The 16,511-nt window shown below is 30.4% G+C and overlaps 3 protein-coding genes across 3 annotated transcripts; all 3 read left to right on the forward strand.

Moving 5' to 3' along the window:
* Positions 1–841: 841 nt before the first annotated feature.
* On the forward strand, positions 842–6,170 carry LOC115885356 (aldose reductase-like). Its single transcript, XM_030904247.1, has 4 exons — positions 842–976; positions 2,902–3,101; positions 5,246–5,393; positions 5,897–6,170. Exons 1-4 carry the CDS (start codon positions 917–919, stop codon positions 6,149–6,151), a joined length of 663 nt encoding a protein of 220 aa, XP_030760107.1. The 5' UTR covers positions 842–916; the 3' UTR covers positions 6,152–6,170.
* A 3,337-nt stretch (positions 6,171–9,507) lies between these two features.
* LOC115885453 (dihydrodiol dehydrogenase 3-like) lies at positions 9,508–11,548 on the forward strand. Its single transcript, XM_030904373.1, has 6 exons — positions 9,508–9,660; positions 9,960–10,159; positions 10,347–10,494; positions 10,630–10,880; positions 11,095–11,358; positions 11,410–11,548. The coding sequence occupies exons 1-6, from the start codon at positions 9,601–9,603 to the stop codon at positions 11,447–11,449; spliced, it is 963 nt and encodes a 320-aa protein (XP_030760233.1). The 5' UTR covers positions 9,508–9,600; the 3' UTR covers positions 11,450–11,548.
* Positions 11,549–13,391: 1,843 nt separating this feature from the next.
* LOC115885323 (aldose reductase-like) lies at positions 13,392–16,344 on the forward strand. The gene is made up of 6 exons (XM_030904200.1): positions 13,392–13,478; positions 13,690–13,840; positions 14,085–14,194; positions 14,448–14,695; positions 15,877–16,140; positions 16,200–16,344. Exons 1-6 carry the CDS (start codon positions 13,407–13,409, stop codon positions 16,246–16,248), a joined length of 894 nt encoding a protein of 297 aa, XP_030760060.1. The 5' UTR covers positions 13,392–13,406; the 3' UTR covers positions 16,249–16,344.
* Positions 16,345–16,511: the final 167 nt, after the last annotated feature.

Here is a 16,511-nt window from a genome sequence, read left to right on the forward strand (position 1 = left end):
ATACAGAAAGTTTGGGGTTTTTTAGTTTTACCTTATTAAATTGTTATCAGGTAGTAATTGTTAATTTTGAAGGTTAACTTGATATAATGTCATTTTAACAGAACGTCAACGGTTTTGTTGTTGTTGAAAAAATAGTTGAATTTAAATATTTTAAATAGTTTTTTTCTTTATTCACATATACGATCGTGAAAAAAAATGGCGTCAAAGACGGCTGGGAATCGATGATAATTTTGGCGAGGTTGAGCTCTAGGCGTCATCTATCGACATGAATAAAACAATTAAATGTGGCAAAATATTTTATATTTTTTGAAGCATTTTGAACTTTCGGCCTTTCTTTTGAGTCTCTTTTGGGTAGAAATGAGTAATTTATATTTTATTAAAAAAAAAAAAAATTACGCATTCATTACATAGCCAAATTTTCGCAATTTTATGTAATTTTATTTTTTAGTGTTTTTCATAATCGTACGACTTATTTATAACGAATATTCTTTCGAGTCTATTAGTATATTATTTAGATTAAAACCCCTGAGAATAATCCGAAGTGAATTATCGTATGACATACAAAAATATATTAAACCAGCGGTGGAGGATCTTTTACCAATATATTTAGCCTCACCTTTTAGTAATAAAATATTATGAAATACACAAAATTATAAAAAACAGCAATAATCAGGGAACTAAAAAAAACGAATTTTCATGTGCCATGAAAATTGTTTTTTTGTTTTTTTTCAGTGACGAGAAAAATAACCCCGCCACTGGTTAAAACAAACAAGTTATCTAATGATATAGTACTACAACATTATAATGTAGATTATTTAAATATAAGTCATATTAACGGAAAGTCCGTTAACACATTAGTTTTTGTAGTGATACCAAATTCTTTCATAACATCATTTATTTTGAAATTTTTTTCAATATGGCCGTTCCAAAATTTGGAAAATGCAATATTCCGGCTGTGGGTTACGGTACGTTTTCCGTAAGTAATTCCAAATGTTAAATATTTGTGCAATTTTATCATATATTTTAAAAAAGTATTGTATCAAAGATTAGCAAAATATCGTCATATATCAATATATACAGGGTGTCCCAGAAATAAGTAGTATTTTAACTGGGGAGTATAGTTCAACCATTGCGGGTAAACACGTCTTTTTGAGGTTTTTTCGCGAAAAATATTTTTTTTTTTTTTTTTTTTTTTTTTAAATTTTTGAATTTTTTCTTTTTTTGGAGTTTTTATTTAAAAAAAAAAAATAATTTTTTGTCAAAATTGTCTCAAAATTTAACGAAAAAATCTTTTTTTTTTTAGCCAAAGTAAAATAACCCGTTGTTTTGAATTTGGTTTGAAAAATGATAAAGATAAAATATGTTTCTTTTATCGAGATGTACCACCTCTTAAAATACTTGCACTTATTTCTGGGACACCTTGTATATATAGTTCATATCAAAAACTTTAGTCATGTGATTAAGCTTAATCGGCACAGCGTTGCCTATTTTTACACATTTCTTTTAATCAAATATTTTTAGGAAACAAAATAAATTAATTGGTTGAATATGAAGGTAGCTTTTCACAATGCGGAATTGGGGACCTTGTTCAAAATAGCGGTAGTAACGTCGCGTGGTGTTAAAGAGCGGGGGAGGCTTTTGTTTATCTTGAAGATAAAGGACGTGGTAAGATAATTTTTACTTGAGGCCACTGGAACCGCCTGTCACTTGTTATCGAGGTTTTAAAAAGAAAAATTTAAAATTAATTTAGAAATATTATTTCTAGTTTCTTAATGAAGGCAACTTTTTATCTTCTGTTTTTTTGAGAACTAATGATTTGAAATTAAAAATAAATGTAAAGCATTACATGTCAGGACAAAAGATATTTTTAGATAAAGAATCTAGTGGGCTGCTCTAATTTTTAGGAAAAATGGAAGTTGGAGATAAAAAAATATTAAAAAATATTCTAATATTATTTTTATTGACCATTACTCTACTGCAATACGTTATTATCTAGGTTCTTATTATTAGCGTTATTATCACTAGATTCTTTATCTAAAAATGTTTTTTATCCTGACATGTAATGCTTTACATTTTATTTTTTAATTTTCAAATCAGGGGAGTTTTATCAAAAAGAAACAAAGGAGAAATAAAAAGAATATCTAAACAAACCAAGCTATCAAATTGTGTTGCGTTTTCTGTTTGATAAGATTTTTAAATTTCGTTAACAAAATGATAGAGGTGGTTATTTCAACCCCTTCCACTCATTTTAAAAAAGTGAGAAAATTACCCAGAAAGTATGTTTTCATAACAGTAATGCTTCATAAAATTTCATTAGTCTATCATTTTCGTTTCAAGATAAAAAATAAAAACATTATTTTTTTTAAAAACATTATTTTTGTACCGCGATATCTCCTAATGGTTGACTTTTGACCCAACGTTTATAAAGCAAACTTACCTTCTTTGAACAAAATCACCTGAATTTTTCGCATTTGTTTCGAAACACCTGTATAAACAGTTATTATTTACATCAACAAAATTCATGTCATAAAATTACTTAAGAGACCAGAACCATCACAGCTTTCCCTGTTCAAAATATTCCTTAATAAAGTTGCGATGATTTTTTACGGCTATTAAGCTATCTTGTACCTCCGCAGATGTTCTAAATTCGACTGCAAGGTCTGCTAGTATTTTTAAGCTTGCAGTTTAGAAGTCACGGGCACAAAATTTATCTTTATTATTACACAGTCTAATTAAATATACAAAATCAAATATTACTTGAGATATCTGTTTTTCTTTCTCAAAATGTAACTTATTTCTCGAAATGTTCTTCGAGACTTACAGTTGGGATATGGAATCTTTGGTGTATACTAGTGTGTTATTTTGTCAGCTTAGTGTTTGATTATAATTATTATTCTACAGATTGTCGATGAAGAAGTACTAGAAAAGGCCCTAGGAGCTGCCATCGAAACAGGTTACAGGCATATAGATACAGCTCATACTTATGATAACGAGCATTTGATAGGGAAAGTGTTAAAAAAATGGTTTGATTCTGGAAAGTTACGTAGAGAAGACATTTTTATCACAACAAAACTACCGCCACATGGCGTTCATCCTGATAGGTACATGATTTTAAGATAAATTATAAAATATTTTATAACCTCAAAACTTAATGATATATAGTCCCACGAGAAGACCCAGCTGTCACTGTCCTAGTTACACAAATGTCACTGTCATAGTGACAGTATCTGCCATTTTAATTGACAGATCAATTGTTTTCTCTGTTATTTTTGGACTTTGTTTGTCGAAATCTTTCTTTATTTGTTGGACAAACTATATTAGTTATTAAGGTAGCCGTTAAAATGTTGATATAAAACCCAAAAATTATATTCGTCACATTTTGCTAATAAATGTTGACTTTTTGGTATTAAGTATTACTTGACTATGACAGTTGTATATCATTTTAATTGTTCAAAGTTACTTTAAAAATGTTTTCGGATCTGCCAGAAAGCACTCTGAATCACCTAACAACTTTAATAAACGTGTCGTTCCAAAATGGGTATTTTATCAAAATGTCTCAAGACGGCAATAATCATTCCTCTGCATAAAGGAAGAGACAAAGATGAAGCTTCTAACTATCGCCCAATTGCACTCCTTCCAACTCTATCTAAGATCATAGAAAGGTTAGTTAAAAGAAGGCTGAGTATCTTTTCTGTTTAATTACAAAATACTTACTGAATATCAGTTTGGATCTCTAAGCAACAAGTCCATAAATCATTCTACAGCAACAATTCTGTGATTTTTCTAAGACTTGTAAAGTTCGACTGTGTAAATCACAAGATCCTAATTAATAAACTGCAGCACTATGGGTTCAGGGGATCATCTCTCGGATAGTTTAAGTCGTATCTGAGCAGCAGAAGTCAACTTGTGAGGGTGGATACCACGTTGTCTTCTAACAAGCCAATAGGATGTGGAGTACCACAAGGCTCAGTACTAGTCCCTATTTTGTTTCTTCTTTTTATTAACGACATTGCTAACATAAACAACAGTGGCAAAATATGTCTTTTGCGGACGACACTAGCTTCACTTGGAGCAACAAGCACTTACTATTACGGCACTTCATAGGATTATATCAAATGACTTAATCACCATTAAATCTTGGTGCGATTCAGACCTCCTGAGTCTCAACATTTCTAAAACTAAAAGCTTTGTCGTATAAAAACTCGCTGCAGCTGTACTTAACAACACCACCATTGACGTCGTAAAATCTGTAAAATTCTTAGGGCTTGTTGTAGATTCTCTGAAATGGGACACATATCGAAGCTTTGTCGAAAAATTGAGCTCTGCCTGTTTTGCTTTAAGGTCTGTTTCTAAGGAGCTTAATTTATCAGTGGCTAGAACTGTTTATTATGCACTTTTTGAGGCGTACCTCAGGTATGCCCTTCCATTCTGGGGTACGTGTTGTGCAACTTAATTTGACCGCATTTTCAGGCTTCAGAAGAGAGCTGTGCGATATTCCTGGGACTGAACAGCAGAACTCATTGCCGGGACTTTTTAAAGAATTAAAATATTGACTCTTCCTTCCTTATTTATTTATATTTTGAATCTGTTGCCTAATACGTAAACATGTATCAGAAACTTCTCAAGAAAGAGGCCATCTCACACTTATGCACTCAGGAACGCGGAGCAAGATCTTTATCTACCTACCCACGCTCAGAGTTAGTTAAAAGTTCAATATTATACAACTCGAAAAAATGCACACTACAGTTTCTACGACACAAATGCTTTCTACGACGTAAATGAATTATATTTTGAAAATCGAATTTGATCTTGTAAACACTGGTCTAATGTTGCTATTGCTATATTTGCTAATGGCATCGAAATATAGAATTTATTTAGAGGTCATTGATATTTACTATAAACTAACTAAATATTTTGAATATCATTTTTATTTTTTTGTTCTTTGACATTTTAAACATTTATAAAAGGTTTCTTCTAAACAATAAGACTGACAATATTATTTGTATAATGTTTTGTATGATCTTTTGTTTGTTTGTTTTATTATTACCTTGTTTTTTTACTTTGTTTGTTTAGTTTACCTTTGTCTACAAATTGGAAATTTACGACAATAAAGAGGCATTTATTTATATTTATTTATTTAAAGTAAAATTTATTATTCTGTCAATTTATATCGTATGTCAAATAAGTCTTCTCTTGTCTCTTTGAATTCAACTTTTTATTAATAAACTGTAAAAATTCGTTTCAGAGTTGAAAAGTTTTTGAAGGAATCTTTGGAAAAGTTGCAGCTTGATTATATTGATCTCTACTTGATACATTTTCCAGTTACAACCAAAACTAGGTTACATGTGCTTCCATTGGAGGTTGAACCCACAGATCATCTAGCAGTTTGGAAAGTTAGAATCAATTACTTTATCTTACTATGACAAAAAAAATTCATAGAATTAGCTATACAGAGGTGTATACATGATTCTGGAAAAATAAAGGTGACTTTCATTAGAGGAAATTATATATAACTAAATGTAAAGTTTTTGGTATATTAAACAATTTTATAAAAAATGAAGAATAAATTTTAAATTTCAATAAAAGCTGCTTAAATTAGAGACTTACCTGTAGAGGCCCACAATAAGTGGTCAAATAGCTCCCCAATTTAAATCAAACTAAGACTTGACCCGGAAAGCAATACAGGGTGAGACAAAATTAATATTGAACATTGGTCACTTTCAAAAGCAAGTTACGCTTTTATTTTAAATGAAACACCCAGTATATTATTCCGATACTCATTGGAGAATTCACATCTCTTCAAAATACTGTTTAAGTTTTTCCAATATTTCTGGAAAATTCATAAAAAATAAAAAAAAAATCAACAATATTCTTCTGATGTTCTGTCTCTTTGCAGAAACTAGAAGAACAAGTTGACTTGGGACGGGTCAAAAACATCGGCCTGTCAAATTTCAACCAAAGACAAGTCGCCAGAATTCTGGAACATTCCAGAATTAAACCAGCAGCCAACCAGGTTGAGCTTCATGTGTATTTACAACAGCCTGAACTAGTAAAATTCTGTCTGGACAACGGTGTAGCCTTGGTCTCGTATTTTTCATTGGGAAATCCAGGAATTGCCAAATTCTTTGCCGCACATGGCTCCGGACAGTAAGCAATTGTAGTTTTCAAAATTTCAATAAACGTTTCCCAAAAAAATTTTTAGTTTAAAAGTTCAAACAGTTTTGGGCTTCTGGATAATCCAACCGTTCAACAAATAGCAGAAAAACATCGTAAAAGCACAGCACAGGTTTTGTTGAGATTTCTTGTTCAAAAGAATATCTCAGTGATTCCAAAAAGTATCAACCCCGATAGAATCAACCAAAATATCGATCTGTTTGGTTTTAATCTGGACGAGGACGACGTAAAAGCTCTGGAAAGTCTGGATAAGGGTGAAGGAGTGAGGGATCTAGGCGAAGTATATTCACAGGCGTAAGTGAAGTTTGGAATAAACGATTTTTGATGTATTTTAAATATTTTTATTTTTATTTTGCTGAGAGATTAGGATCATCCAGAATACCCCTTCTAAAATGAGCGAAATTGATTTTGTATTTTTTTTTTTTCGTGTATATATTTTAATGTTTTATATTCAAAATAAAATTTGAGTTTGGTTCAAATAATTTTTTTAATACGAGGTCCATAGAAGGAGGTGAAAGAAGGGCTTTTAAAAAGAGATTCTAGATGGCTATGTTTGCTAAGTGCTTTAACATTTGAATTTTATAAAATTAAAAAAATACGGAAAGAGGGTAAAAACTAGGTTTGAAAAAGGTTTTTTTTTTCTTAAAATGGTTCTTCTAGTATTTACTACGATTTTGTACTTGTAACAAAAACATACAATGCATACTTTTGGAGAACATTTTTTTTTTTTTTTCAAATCTGACTTTAAAAACTTCAAATTTTTTTTTTTTATTTGTTATTATAAAATCTATTATGCTTTAATAATCTAGTTGATAAAATATGGAATTTTATGATAGTATCACAAATAATATTTGACAACAAGCTTTATAAGTTTAAAAAAATATAAATTTGAAATGAATTAATGTTCAGGTTTATTTTTCATTGATGCCCTCTAACGGAAAAACGAAGCACTTTTGTATAATTCTGTTTATTTTGATTAAAAAAAAAATATGTAGTTGTTCTATGTCTACGTAATATTGGACACCCTGTATAATTAAATAAATTTGTTATCAGGTTTTTTTTATCAATTTTGCGTTTATCAATTAGCAACAACTAGTAACAAATAATAATTACTCAATTGTTGATAAAGTTTATAGGTACTTTATCTCAAAATTATTTCATACATTCGAGTCAATATCCTTCAACTGGGAGATAAGAAAAAATGCATACTCATAGCAGAATTATTAAATTTACACAACTTTACGTAATTTTGATATCAATTAATTTATTTATATGGAGTTCCTTTCCGGCTGGCCCTAAAATTATTAATCTTAGATTAAAGAAAGAATTTAAGTGATTTCCGAGTAGAAAGATATGCAAAAAATATAATAAAACCAGTAGCGGAGGGAACGAAAGAAAATATCAATAAAAAACCAACGTCTATATGAAAAATAAGGCTTACATTTTTAATAAATTTAGTTGAAAAGTTCTTTTTTATTTATTTCCATGATATCGTACAAAAATACGTCAATATCAAAATATCTTAAGGAAATAATAATTCGAATAATTTAGAGACTATTATTCAATATAAACTTGTAACTTGCCATAGGCACTATACAGGGCGAGTATTAAACAAGTGCAAATATTTTCAGGGCTGGTAGATCTCGATAAAAGAAACATATTTTCTCTTTACCGTTTTTCAAATAAGTCCAAAATAACCGAGTTATTTTTTTTTGAAAATTTCAAAAAAGTAGGTTTTTGGCTTAAATTTTGAAAACACTGGATCTTTTCTGGGTTTTCTTTTTTTGTAAATTTAATCCTATGTATACAGGGTGTCCCAGAAAAAAATGCAAGTATTTTAAGGGGTGGAAGATCACGAGAAAAAAAACTATGGTTTTTCAAATAAGTCCAAAATAACGGAGTTATTTTATTTTGAAAATTTATAAAAAAAATGATTTTTTGCTAAAATTTTGAGAACCACTGGATTTTTTCTGGATTTTCTTTCTTGCAAATTTAATCTACTACCTATGTTGCCATATTATTAAGAAATTATGCTATTTAATTAATAACTAAAAAAAATTCCAAAAAATTCCGAATTTTCAGAATGTTTTTTCGCGAAAAAAAACTCATAGGCGTGTTTCTGGGGTTGAACTATAAAATACTTGCACTTATTTCTTGGACACCTTGTATATAACCCAACCTATGGTACCTTCTTCTTCATGTACAGTCTCCATATCGGAGGTTGGCTATCATCATTGCTATTTTGACCTTGGAAGCTGCGGCCCTCAATAGGTCAGATGACGTGACATTAAACCATTTTCGCAGGTTTCTGAGCCAGGATATTCTTCTCCTTCCAACAGATCTTTTTCCTACAATTTTTCCCTGGATTATGAGTTGCAAAATCTCATACCTTGGACCTCTCATGATATGGCCGAGATATTGCAATTTTTTTTTTCACTTCCTTGAGTATTTCTACGCCCTTACTCGTTCTTCTCAGAACCTCCATGTTGATTACATGTTCTGTCCATGGTATTCTCAACAACCTACGGTATGCCCACATCTCAGTTTCCGCTCGCAAAGCTCGTTTAGGGTCCAAGCTTCCATACCATACAAAAGGATTGGGAATACATAACATTTGAGCATACGAGTTCTGAGATCTAGGCTCAAATCGCGGCTACAGAGCAGCTTCTGGGGTGCCATATTAAGAAATTATGTTTTTTTAACTTTGATCAAGAAATAATAACTACCCTTATTCATTCGATACGATGAAGACCTCGAACTGTTATTGCGGCGGGAGGTGGACATACACACTATTAAAATTATTATAAAATTATTGTTTTGTCAATAAAAGAATCTCTGAAATCAATACTTTACTTTAAAATGTGTAGCTCATAAATGAATAGAGATAATGGGATAATTCAAAAAATGAAATGTTAGGAATATATCTAAGATTGCAGGAAAGTATTTTTTATCCAAAATGCTCGTCTCATTTTTTCCACAGGGTGTTTTTCCACACGGTATAAACACACCTAACCGAAGAATATAAGCCACTAAAATAATAAAAAATAATACCAATAAATTTATCTTCATACTGACACCATAAAAATAAAAATCGGATTACAAAATAAAAAGTTATGAAACATCAAAGTTAGTCAAATTTTTAGGGTTGCGGAATTTTGTGCAGAGGAGTATATTTTTAAAACAATCTTGAATTAGTTATTTTTTTAAGAATGGAAAGAAAACATATCTAAGCTAGTCATGAGACTAGACTTATCTTTTTTTCTAAACCCCACAGAAGATATGTACCGCCACTGAAATCAGCAAGTAATTTTCCTAGTTTTATCGGTTATTATTTAAAAGGTACCTATATGTTCAATAAGCCAGTCAAGATATTCTAGATAGACTAAATAGTGTCTGCTTTATAGTTTTAAAAGAATTTTCTCTAAAATGTCAATACCGAAATTTGGAAAAAGCAATATACCAGCGGTCGGATATGGAACCTTTTCTGTAAGTCTTTTTGTGTTTTTTTTTCGAAAAAAACTATAATTCTGAATTAAAACAATAACTAGAATTACATATATTTTTTTTCTATAGCAACTGTTAAAATTGCGTTATATCTATCAAAAATAGTACTTTAACCTTGGTATTTTTTACATATTTATTTTTAAAAAGACGTTTTGTACAAAAAAAACTATTAATAATCCAAATAAACTACCTAAATATGTTTAAATATTGGTAATACTGTATAGTCGAGGACGTAATTGTTGAATTTCATAAAAAGTTGATTTATTATAAATGATTTATAGATTGTTGACGAAGCTGAAATGGAAAAAGCCCTAGATGCAGCTATAGAAGCTGGCTACAGACATTTAGACACAGCTACCATCTATGACAACGAGCATCTCATAGGAAAAGTTCTAAAAAAATGGTTTGATTCGGGAAAACTTCGCAGAGAAGAAATATTCATCACGACAAAATTGCCAACACACGGTGTCCATCCTGATAGGTAAAATGACAGCCTTTTGATTAAACAGCCAGTCGATTTACCATCATTTATATGAAATTCTGCGTACCTACTTATACAAACTATTGAGACTGGTTGAAGTCTACTGGTTGTCTAATGAATATATACGCTGTGGGTTAAGTTATTCTTAGAATATTCTTCTTATTAATATTTTGTTTTCTCATTTTAGAGTAGAAAAATTCTTAAACGAATCATTGGAAAAGTTGCAAGTTAACTATGTTGATTTATATTTGATTCATTTTCCTGTTACGACTAAAGAGAGGCTAGATGTGGTTCCTCTTGAGGTTGAACCAACCGATCTTATAGCAGTTTGGAAGGTAAGAATATTTTTAAGTTTTTAAAATTCTAGAACAAGATAAACTACATATTTTGATCTTTACTGTATATGATGTTGTTTCGTATATTGACTTTATGTTATTATGTATTGAGTGATATTTTTTGCCTTTTTACAGAAACTGGAAGAACAAGTTGACTTAGGACGCGTCAGGAGTATCGGCTTGTCAAATTTCAATCAGAAGCAGGTTGCCAAAATCGTGGACAATTCCAGAATAAAACCTGCAGCCAACGAGGTGGAAATTCACGTTTATATGCAGCAACCGGAACTTGTGAAGTTCTGTCAAGACAATGGCGTAGTGGTTATATCGTACTTTTCATTAGGAAATCCAGGAATAAATAAGTTTTTTGCCGAGCACGGTGCACCATTGTGAGTAAAAAATGATTTGACGAAGATTTGACTTTACAACAGTAACGATTTACAGCAATTTTAATATAAAAATAATGCCATTATATTTATTATTTTTGTAATATCACTGGAATTGAAAATATCACCAGCATTGCTGAAAAAATATCATAATTGAACTTCAAATTACATGAAAAGTCTTTGTTTTTAATGCCATAAACAAATAACAAATTTTTAGTTTAAAATTCAAACTAATTGGACTTCTGGAAAATCCCATCGTAGAAAAAATCGCCAAAAAACACCACAAAACAGTGGCACAAATCCTACTCAAATTCCTGGTTCAAAAAAATATCGCAGTCATACCCAAAAGCGTCACACCCAGTAGAATCAAGCAGAACATCGATTTGTTCGATTTTACTCTGGACCAGAGCGAAATAAAAGAACTGGAAAGTTTGGATAAAGGGGAAGGAGTCAGAGACCACAGCATCATATTCTCCAAAGAGTAAGTCTAAATAAAAAAAGTTTATTTTTTTATAAAATTGTTGTTTTTTAGGTTTATCGAACATCCAGAGTATCCATTTCCCAGAGAGTAAAATATACTAAAGCATCAGATTTCAGAAAATAATTACTTGGAATAAGGAATGTGTAATTTGTATATTTTTTTTGTAAAATTATAAATAAAGATAAGTTAAAAAAAGTTCTATTTTTTTATTTATTCCCCATAAACCGTTGCCTGGACCAAATTTGTTTAAATTGAACTATTTATTACACTATTTATTAAACTTAACTTTTATAAAGCTCTTCCCAATGGCCTTGCAAGGAACAGGGCTCCATACAAGGCCAATATTATAAATCAGTCGTTCAAATTAAAACTAGAGTTGTAATAATCAAAATATATCCGCTTTTACTAAAACTACATAAAAAGCTCTTTCATTTAAACGAAAAATTAAATGTTTAACGTATTATAACCTTCTTTAAAAAACTCAACGAATCGATAACAAATAAGTTGCCAATGAGTTTTAGAATGAAATTACTAAAAACAAAAATTACCTATAATGGCCTTCTTATGGGTTTGTTTTTTGTAAGGCCAAAATGTTTTTTAGCTAAAAAGTTGAATAACCCTTATAAATAATAATATTTTAAACATAAAACATTGTTTCAATTTTCCCGCTTCATATTTTCATGATTTGTAAATGTTCCTAGTAAGGCCCATGTACTCTAGCAAGGCCAACCGTCAAATTTTCGATTGGCCTTATAAGGAACCACTGGCTTTCACGAGAACACTACAGACATTTTAACTGAAATCAAAGTAAAACTATTATTTTTTTCTTTATTACCATAACAAATTCTTATGTGACAATCTACAGCAAAAAAAAAATTGAAAATATTAGGTTATTTACATAAAAACTTACCCTTTCCTGTGCGCGCGAATTACAATTTTAACATCGACGACCGAAGACTACGAAGCGAGGGACCGGATTAAAAAAATAGGCGTCTGTGTCCTTAAGTTTAATGGAGATTAGAGATTGAGCGCAAGGAATTTGTCACTTAACTACTTGGCTTTTTTTTTATAAAGTTGACACTCTCTAAAAGGATCACTTGTACTTCAGCGGTCAGGCACCTCATATAACTCATATAACTTTTTTATTTTTCAAAATAAAACATTTTTTTATTTTGTAATGTATATTTAGAAATTATATGACATAAATTAGGATTGATTGACGTATTCAATTGTTTTTAGTGACTTCTTCACCAGGAAATGACTACAACTTTTGATTTTTTTTTTTTTTTTTATTTTATACTTTATTCGATAGAAAATTATATTCTAGAAAAGAATGACATATCATATATCAGCTTTTGACATTTCGCTTAATAAATCGTATTTTAAAATTCAATCCTAGAGAATTTTTCTAAGGAACCTTAGAAAAATGGAATTTGATTAATCTATGTTTTAATTGTCTTGTCCTAGCCATTTAAAAGATGACCAAATCATATTTTTAATTATATCTGAATTTTTCCAAATGGAACTAGGGTAGCTCATTAGCATATTTGGAAAAAGCTTTTTTTTACGAATAATTTGATACCACACCTTGGTATTTCGAGTTTTTTTTACGAACCGCAAGTTATAATTTCAAATAAACCAATAAGACTGCTTAAAAAAAAACAAGCGATGACACATGACGAAATAATAGATAAACCCATCCATAGTCAACTTAAAAAAGAAATTAAATTTTTTTAGTAAAATAAACGGATTGGTATGGACGTCATCTTCTTTTTCTATCATCGTTTGTTGAAATCTTCCTTGAGCCTATTTTATCAGTAATAATACAGATAAAATTAAAGCAGTATTTCATAATATGTTGCACGAACTCCACTTGAGACATACTAGTCAATAAAAAAATGTATTTGTATTTGGCCGCAGGCTATATCATTATATCTATATTAGCGTTCGTCAAATAACTACAGGGTATATTAGATTTAAAAACATAAGTATAAAATTATCACACGAATAGTTTTAAAATATATCTCTTTTACTGTGAGATTGTGACCATGGCAGGGCAAATAACGTTTGATTTAGCTGGTAAATATAAAATACCAGCGGTAGGATTTGGAACTTTTGCAGTAAGTTAAAATGCTATATTATAAAAAAATAATTTATAATATTTTTTTTTTTTTTTTTTTAATATCTCTGAAATTGTTGAAATAGTTGAATTTTTGTATCAGTTAGTGTTAAATGACTGAAGAATGGAAGATTTGAATTTGGATTTGGTTTTCTTTATAAAATATTTGGTTTGAAATGTTAATTTTTTGATATTTTATTTTTCATTTTTAGGCTACAGATGAAAAAGAATTGGAAGCTGCGTTAGATGCAGCTTTCGAAGCTGGTTATAGACATGTAGACACAGCTACAATTTATGGCAACGAACATATCATAGGAAACGTCTTGAAGAAATGGTTTGATTCAGGAAAATTATCCCGAAAACGTTTTATCATACAAGTTGCCCCCAGATAGAATTGCACCCAGACAGGTAAAAGTCTATTATAATTTTAAAAGATTATCTGTAACCCGAACAGAACCAACCAGAACATTTCAATTGAACAATTCATCAGTCCTTATAGCTTTTTTTTTGGTTTCTGATATTTGATTGTATTAATCAATTTTCTACCGAAAATATACAATTTTAGGGTTGTGAAATTTCTGTTAGAATCTTTGAAAAACTGAGTTAGACTATGTAGACCTGTACCTGATACATTTACCCATTTGTACATCGGGCTTTTTAGCTCATGGGCCAGAATCAGCCAAACCTGAGCCAACAGATCATGTGGCTACTTGGAAGGTAAGCCAACGAAACCTTATTTTTCTTTTTACTAAGACCAAAGAGAAAATTCACTCTTCCTAGAGAATTTTAATACCAGAATGTAGGGATTTTATAACCTAGACTGGGGAAAATGAACATCAGAAGTAAGAAAAATATTTTTCTTTGTTTGCAGCTCTTGCCAAAGTACTACTTTCCAGTGATCTTAAAAATTAAATCACGATTTTAGCTCAAACATTATAATGAAATAACTAAGTATTTTTAAACCTTCTAGAAACTAGAAGAACAAGTGGATCTGGGTAGAGCGAAATCCATTGGAGTTTCAAATTTTAATATCAGTCAAGTCAAGAGAATTCTGGATAAAGCAAGAATTAAACCGGCAGCCAATCAGGTTGAATTGCATGTTTTTTTGCAACAACCTGAACTGGTGAAGTTTTTAAAACAGAATGGGATTTTGCCCATTTCTTATTCTACCTTGAGCAATCCGGGAATCAACAAGTACTATGAGAAGGTTGGTAGACCGTAAGTAATTCGATTTTTTTTTAATGGAAGATTACCAATTACTAGTTTCTGATATGTTTTTTTATATGAGTAAAGATAATAGTCATATAAGGACACGAAGAGACCCAAGTCTCGTCAAACTTTACTTTTTAGACGGATTGTGTACCTTTTGAGTAGTAGACTTTAAGAAAAATGTAACAGCGATGCTCGGCCAGCTTTATTGAAAAAATGGTCCTAAATGGCCGAAAAATCAGTTTTTTTGCAAATATCCTAAATATACAATTTACAAAATTTTCTTGAAATAAAAAATGAAGCTTAGGTCATTGTCTACAAAAGGTCCTGTTACATTTTGTAAAATCTGAAAACGATTAAAAACAGCTCTAAAAGGTCAAAGAACGGGTTTTCGCCAATATTGGCCGAAATATTGCATGTAGTTGATTTTCATTATCGCTTAGTGGAGATTGGGTCCTTGGCTAAAAAATGATCCTGACACTATTTTTCGTAGTTTTTCGTAAAAGAAACCAATTCGACTATTCGTAATTATACAATTTTTTTTTTTTATATATATATATGTACTATGCCAAAAAAGAACAGGAAAAACCACTAACAGATAGTTGTTTTTATTAAAAATATGATTAAACAAACACTTCGAGTTGCTTAAAAAGACTCTGTTATAAAAAAATAAGCTATTATTAGTGAAAATATGAATAAGTGAGTAAACATCTGAAAATTTTTGGGCTAAGGAATGTTTTTTATTATCATAAAATATGACAAAATTCAAACAAGTTCCAAAATATGATAACTGTTGATTCTACCCCTTAAATAAACTTTGAATAATCAAAAAATATTAAATTTTAGCAAGTTATTAAAGACTTTGTTCTATCAATCAATGATAACCTTATGAAATCTATCTTCGTAGCGTTAAAACTTGGAGAGAAAATATACAGGGATCTTCGATGCGGAATATCTCGAAAACTACTAATTCTATGGAAAAAATGATTAGGACCATTTTTGTAGGTGATTGTCTAAGCTTAAAATTTTTGTAAATTGCATATTTTGGCAGCTATTTGCGAAAAAAACTGATTTTTAGGCTTTTTGGGGCCATTTTTTCGCTCAAAGGTTGGCAGAACACAAAACAAAAAATTGTTTTATTAAATTTATAAGTAGTTGATGATGGTTAATGCTGACTGATGATGTTTCAGACTTCGAAAGAATGCTCCAGACCTTCTGGGCAACGCCACAGTAAAATCCATTGCCGAAAAACACCACAAAACAGCTGGACAAATATTGCTGAAGTACTGGATCCAGAATAATGTTCCGATCATTCCAAAAAGCGTCACCCCAAGCAGAATTAAGGAAAATATCGACTTGTTTGACTTTTCTCTGGACGAAAATGATCTAAAAGCTTTGGAAAGTTTGGATTTGGGTGAAGCAGCAAGGACGGCCACTTTCCTGTTGAGTAAAGAGTGAGTTTTATTGCTCAATTTTTTGAGGGTTTATTTATTTATTCTGTTCTTTGTTGCAGATTTATTGAGCATCCAGAATACCCTTTTCAAAAAAGGCCATTACCATAAGTTAATATAAGAATCACATATCACACGAAGTATTGTAAATATAAGTTCATATTAAATAAACTTTTGGTCACGTGATTAAGCTTGACCGGCGCAGTGTTGCCCAATTTTACATATTTTCTTTTAATCAAAATATTTTAGAAAACAAAAATAAATTAATTATAAATATATAAACGGTTATTATTTACATCAACAAAACTCACCTTCTTAATGGCACTTAAGGGACATAAAGGGCCATTACTACCGCTTTCCCGTTCAAAATATTC

The sequence above is a fragment of the Sitophilus oryzae genome, unplaced genomic scaffold, assembly GCF_002938485.1.
Source record: "Sitophilus oryzae breed Bouriz unplaced genomic scaffold, Soryzae_2.0 scaffold_381_pilon_pilon, whole genome shotgun sequence".
In the NCBI taxonomy this organism is placed as follows: domain Eukaryota; kingdom Metazoa; phylum Arthropoda; class Insecta; order Coleoptera; family Curculionidae; genus Sitophilus; species Sitophilus oryzae.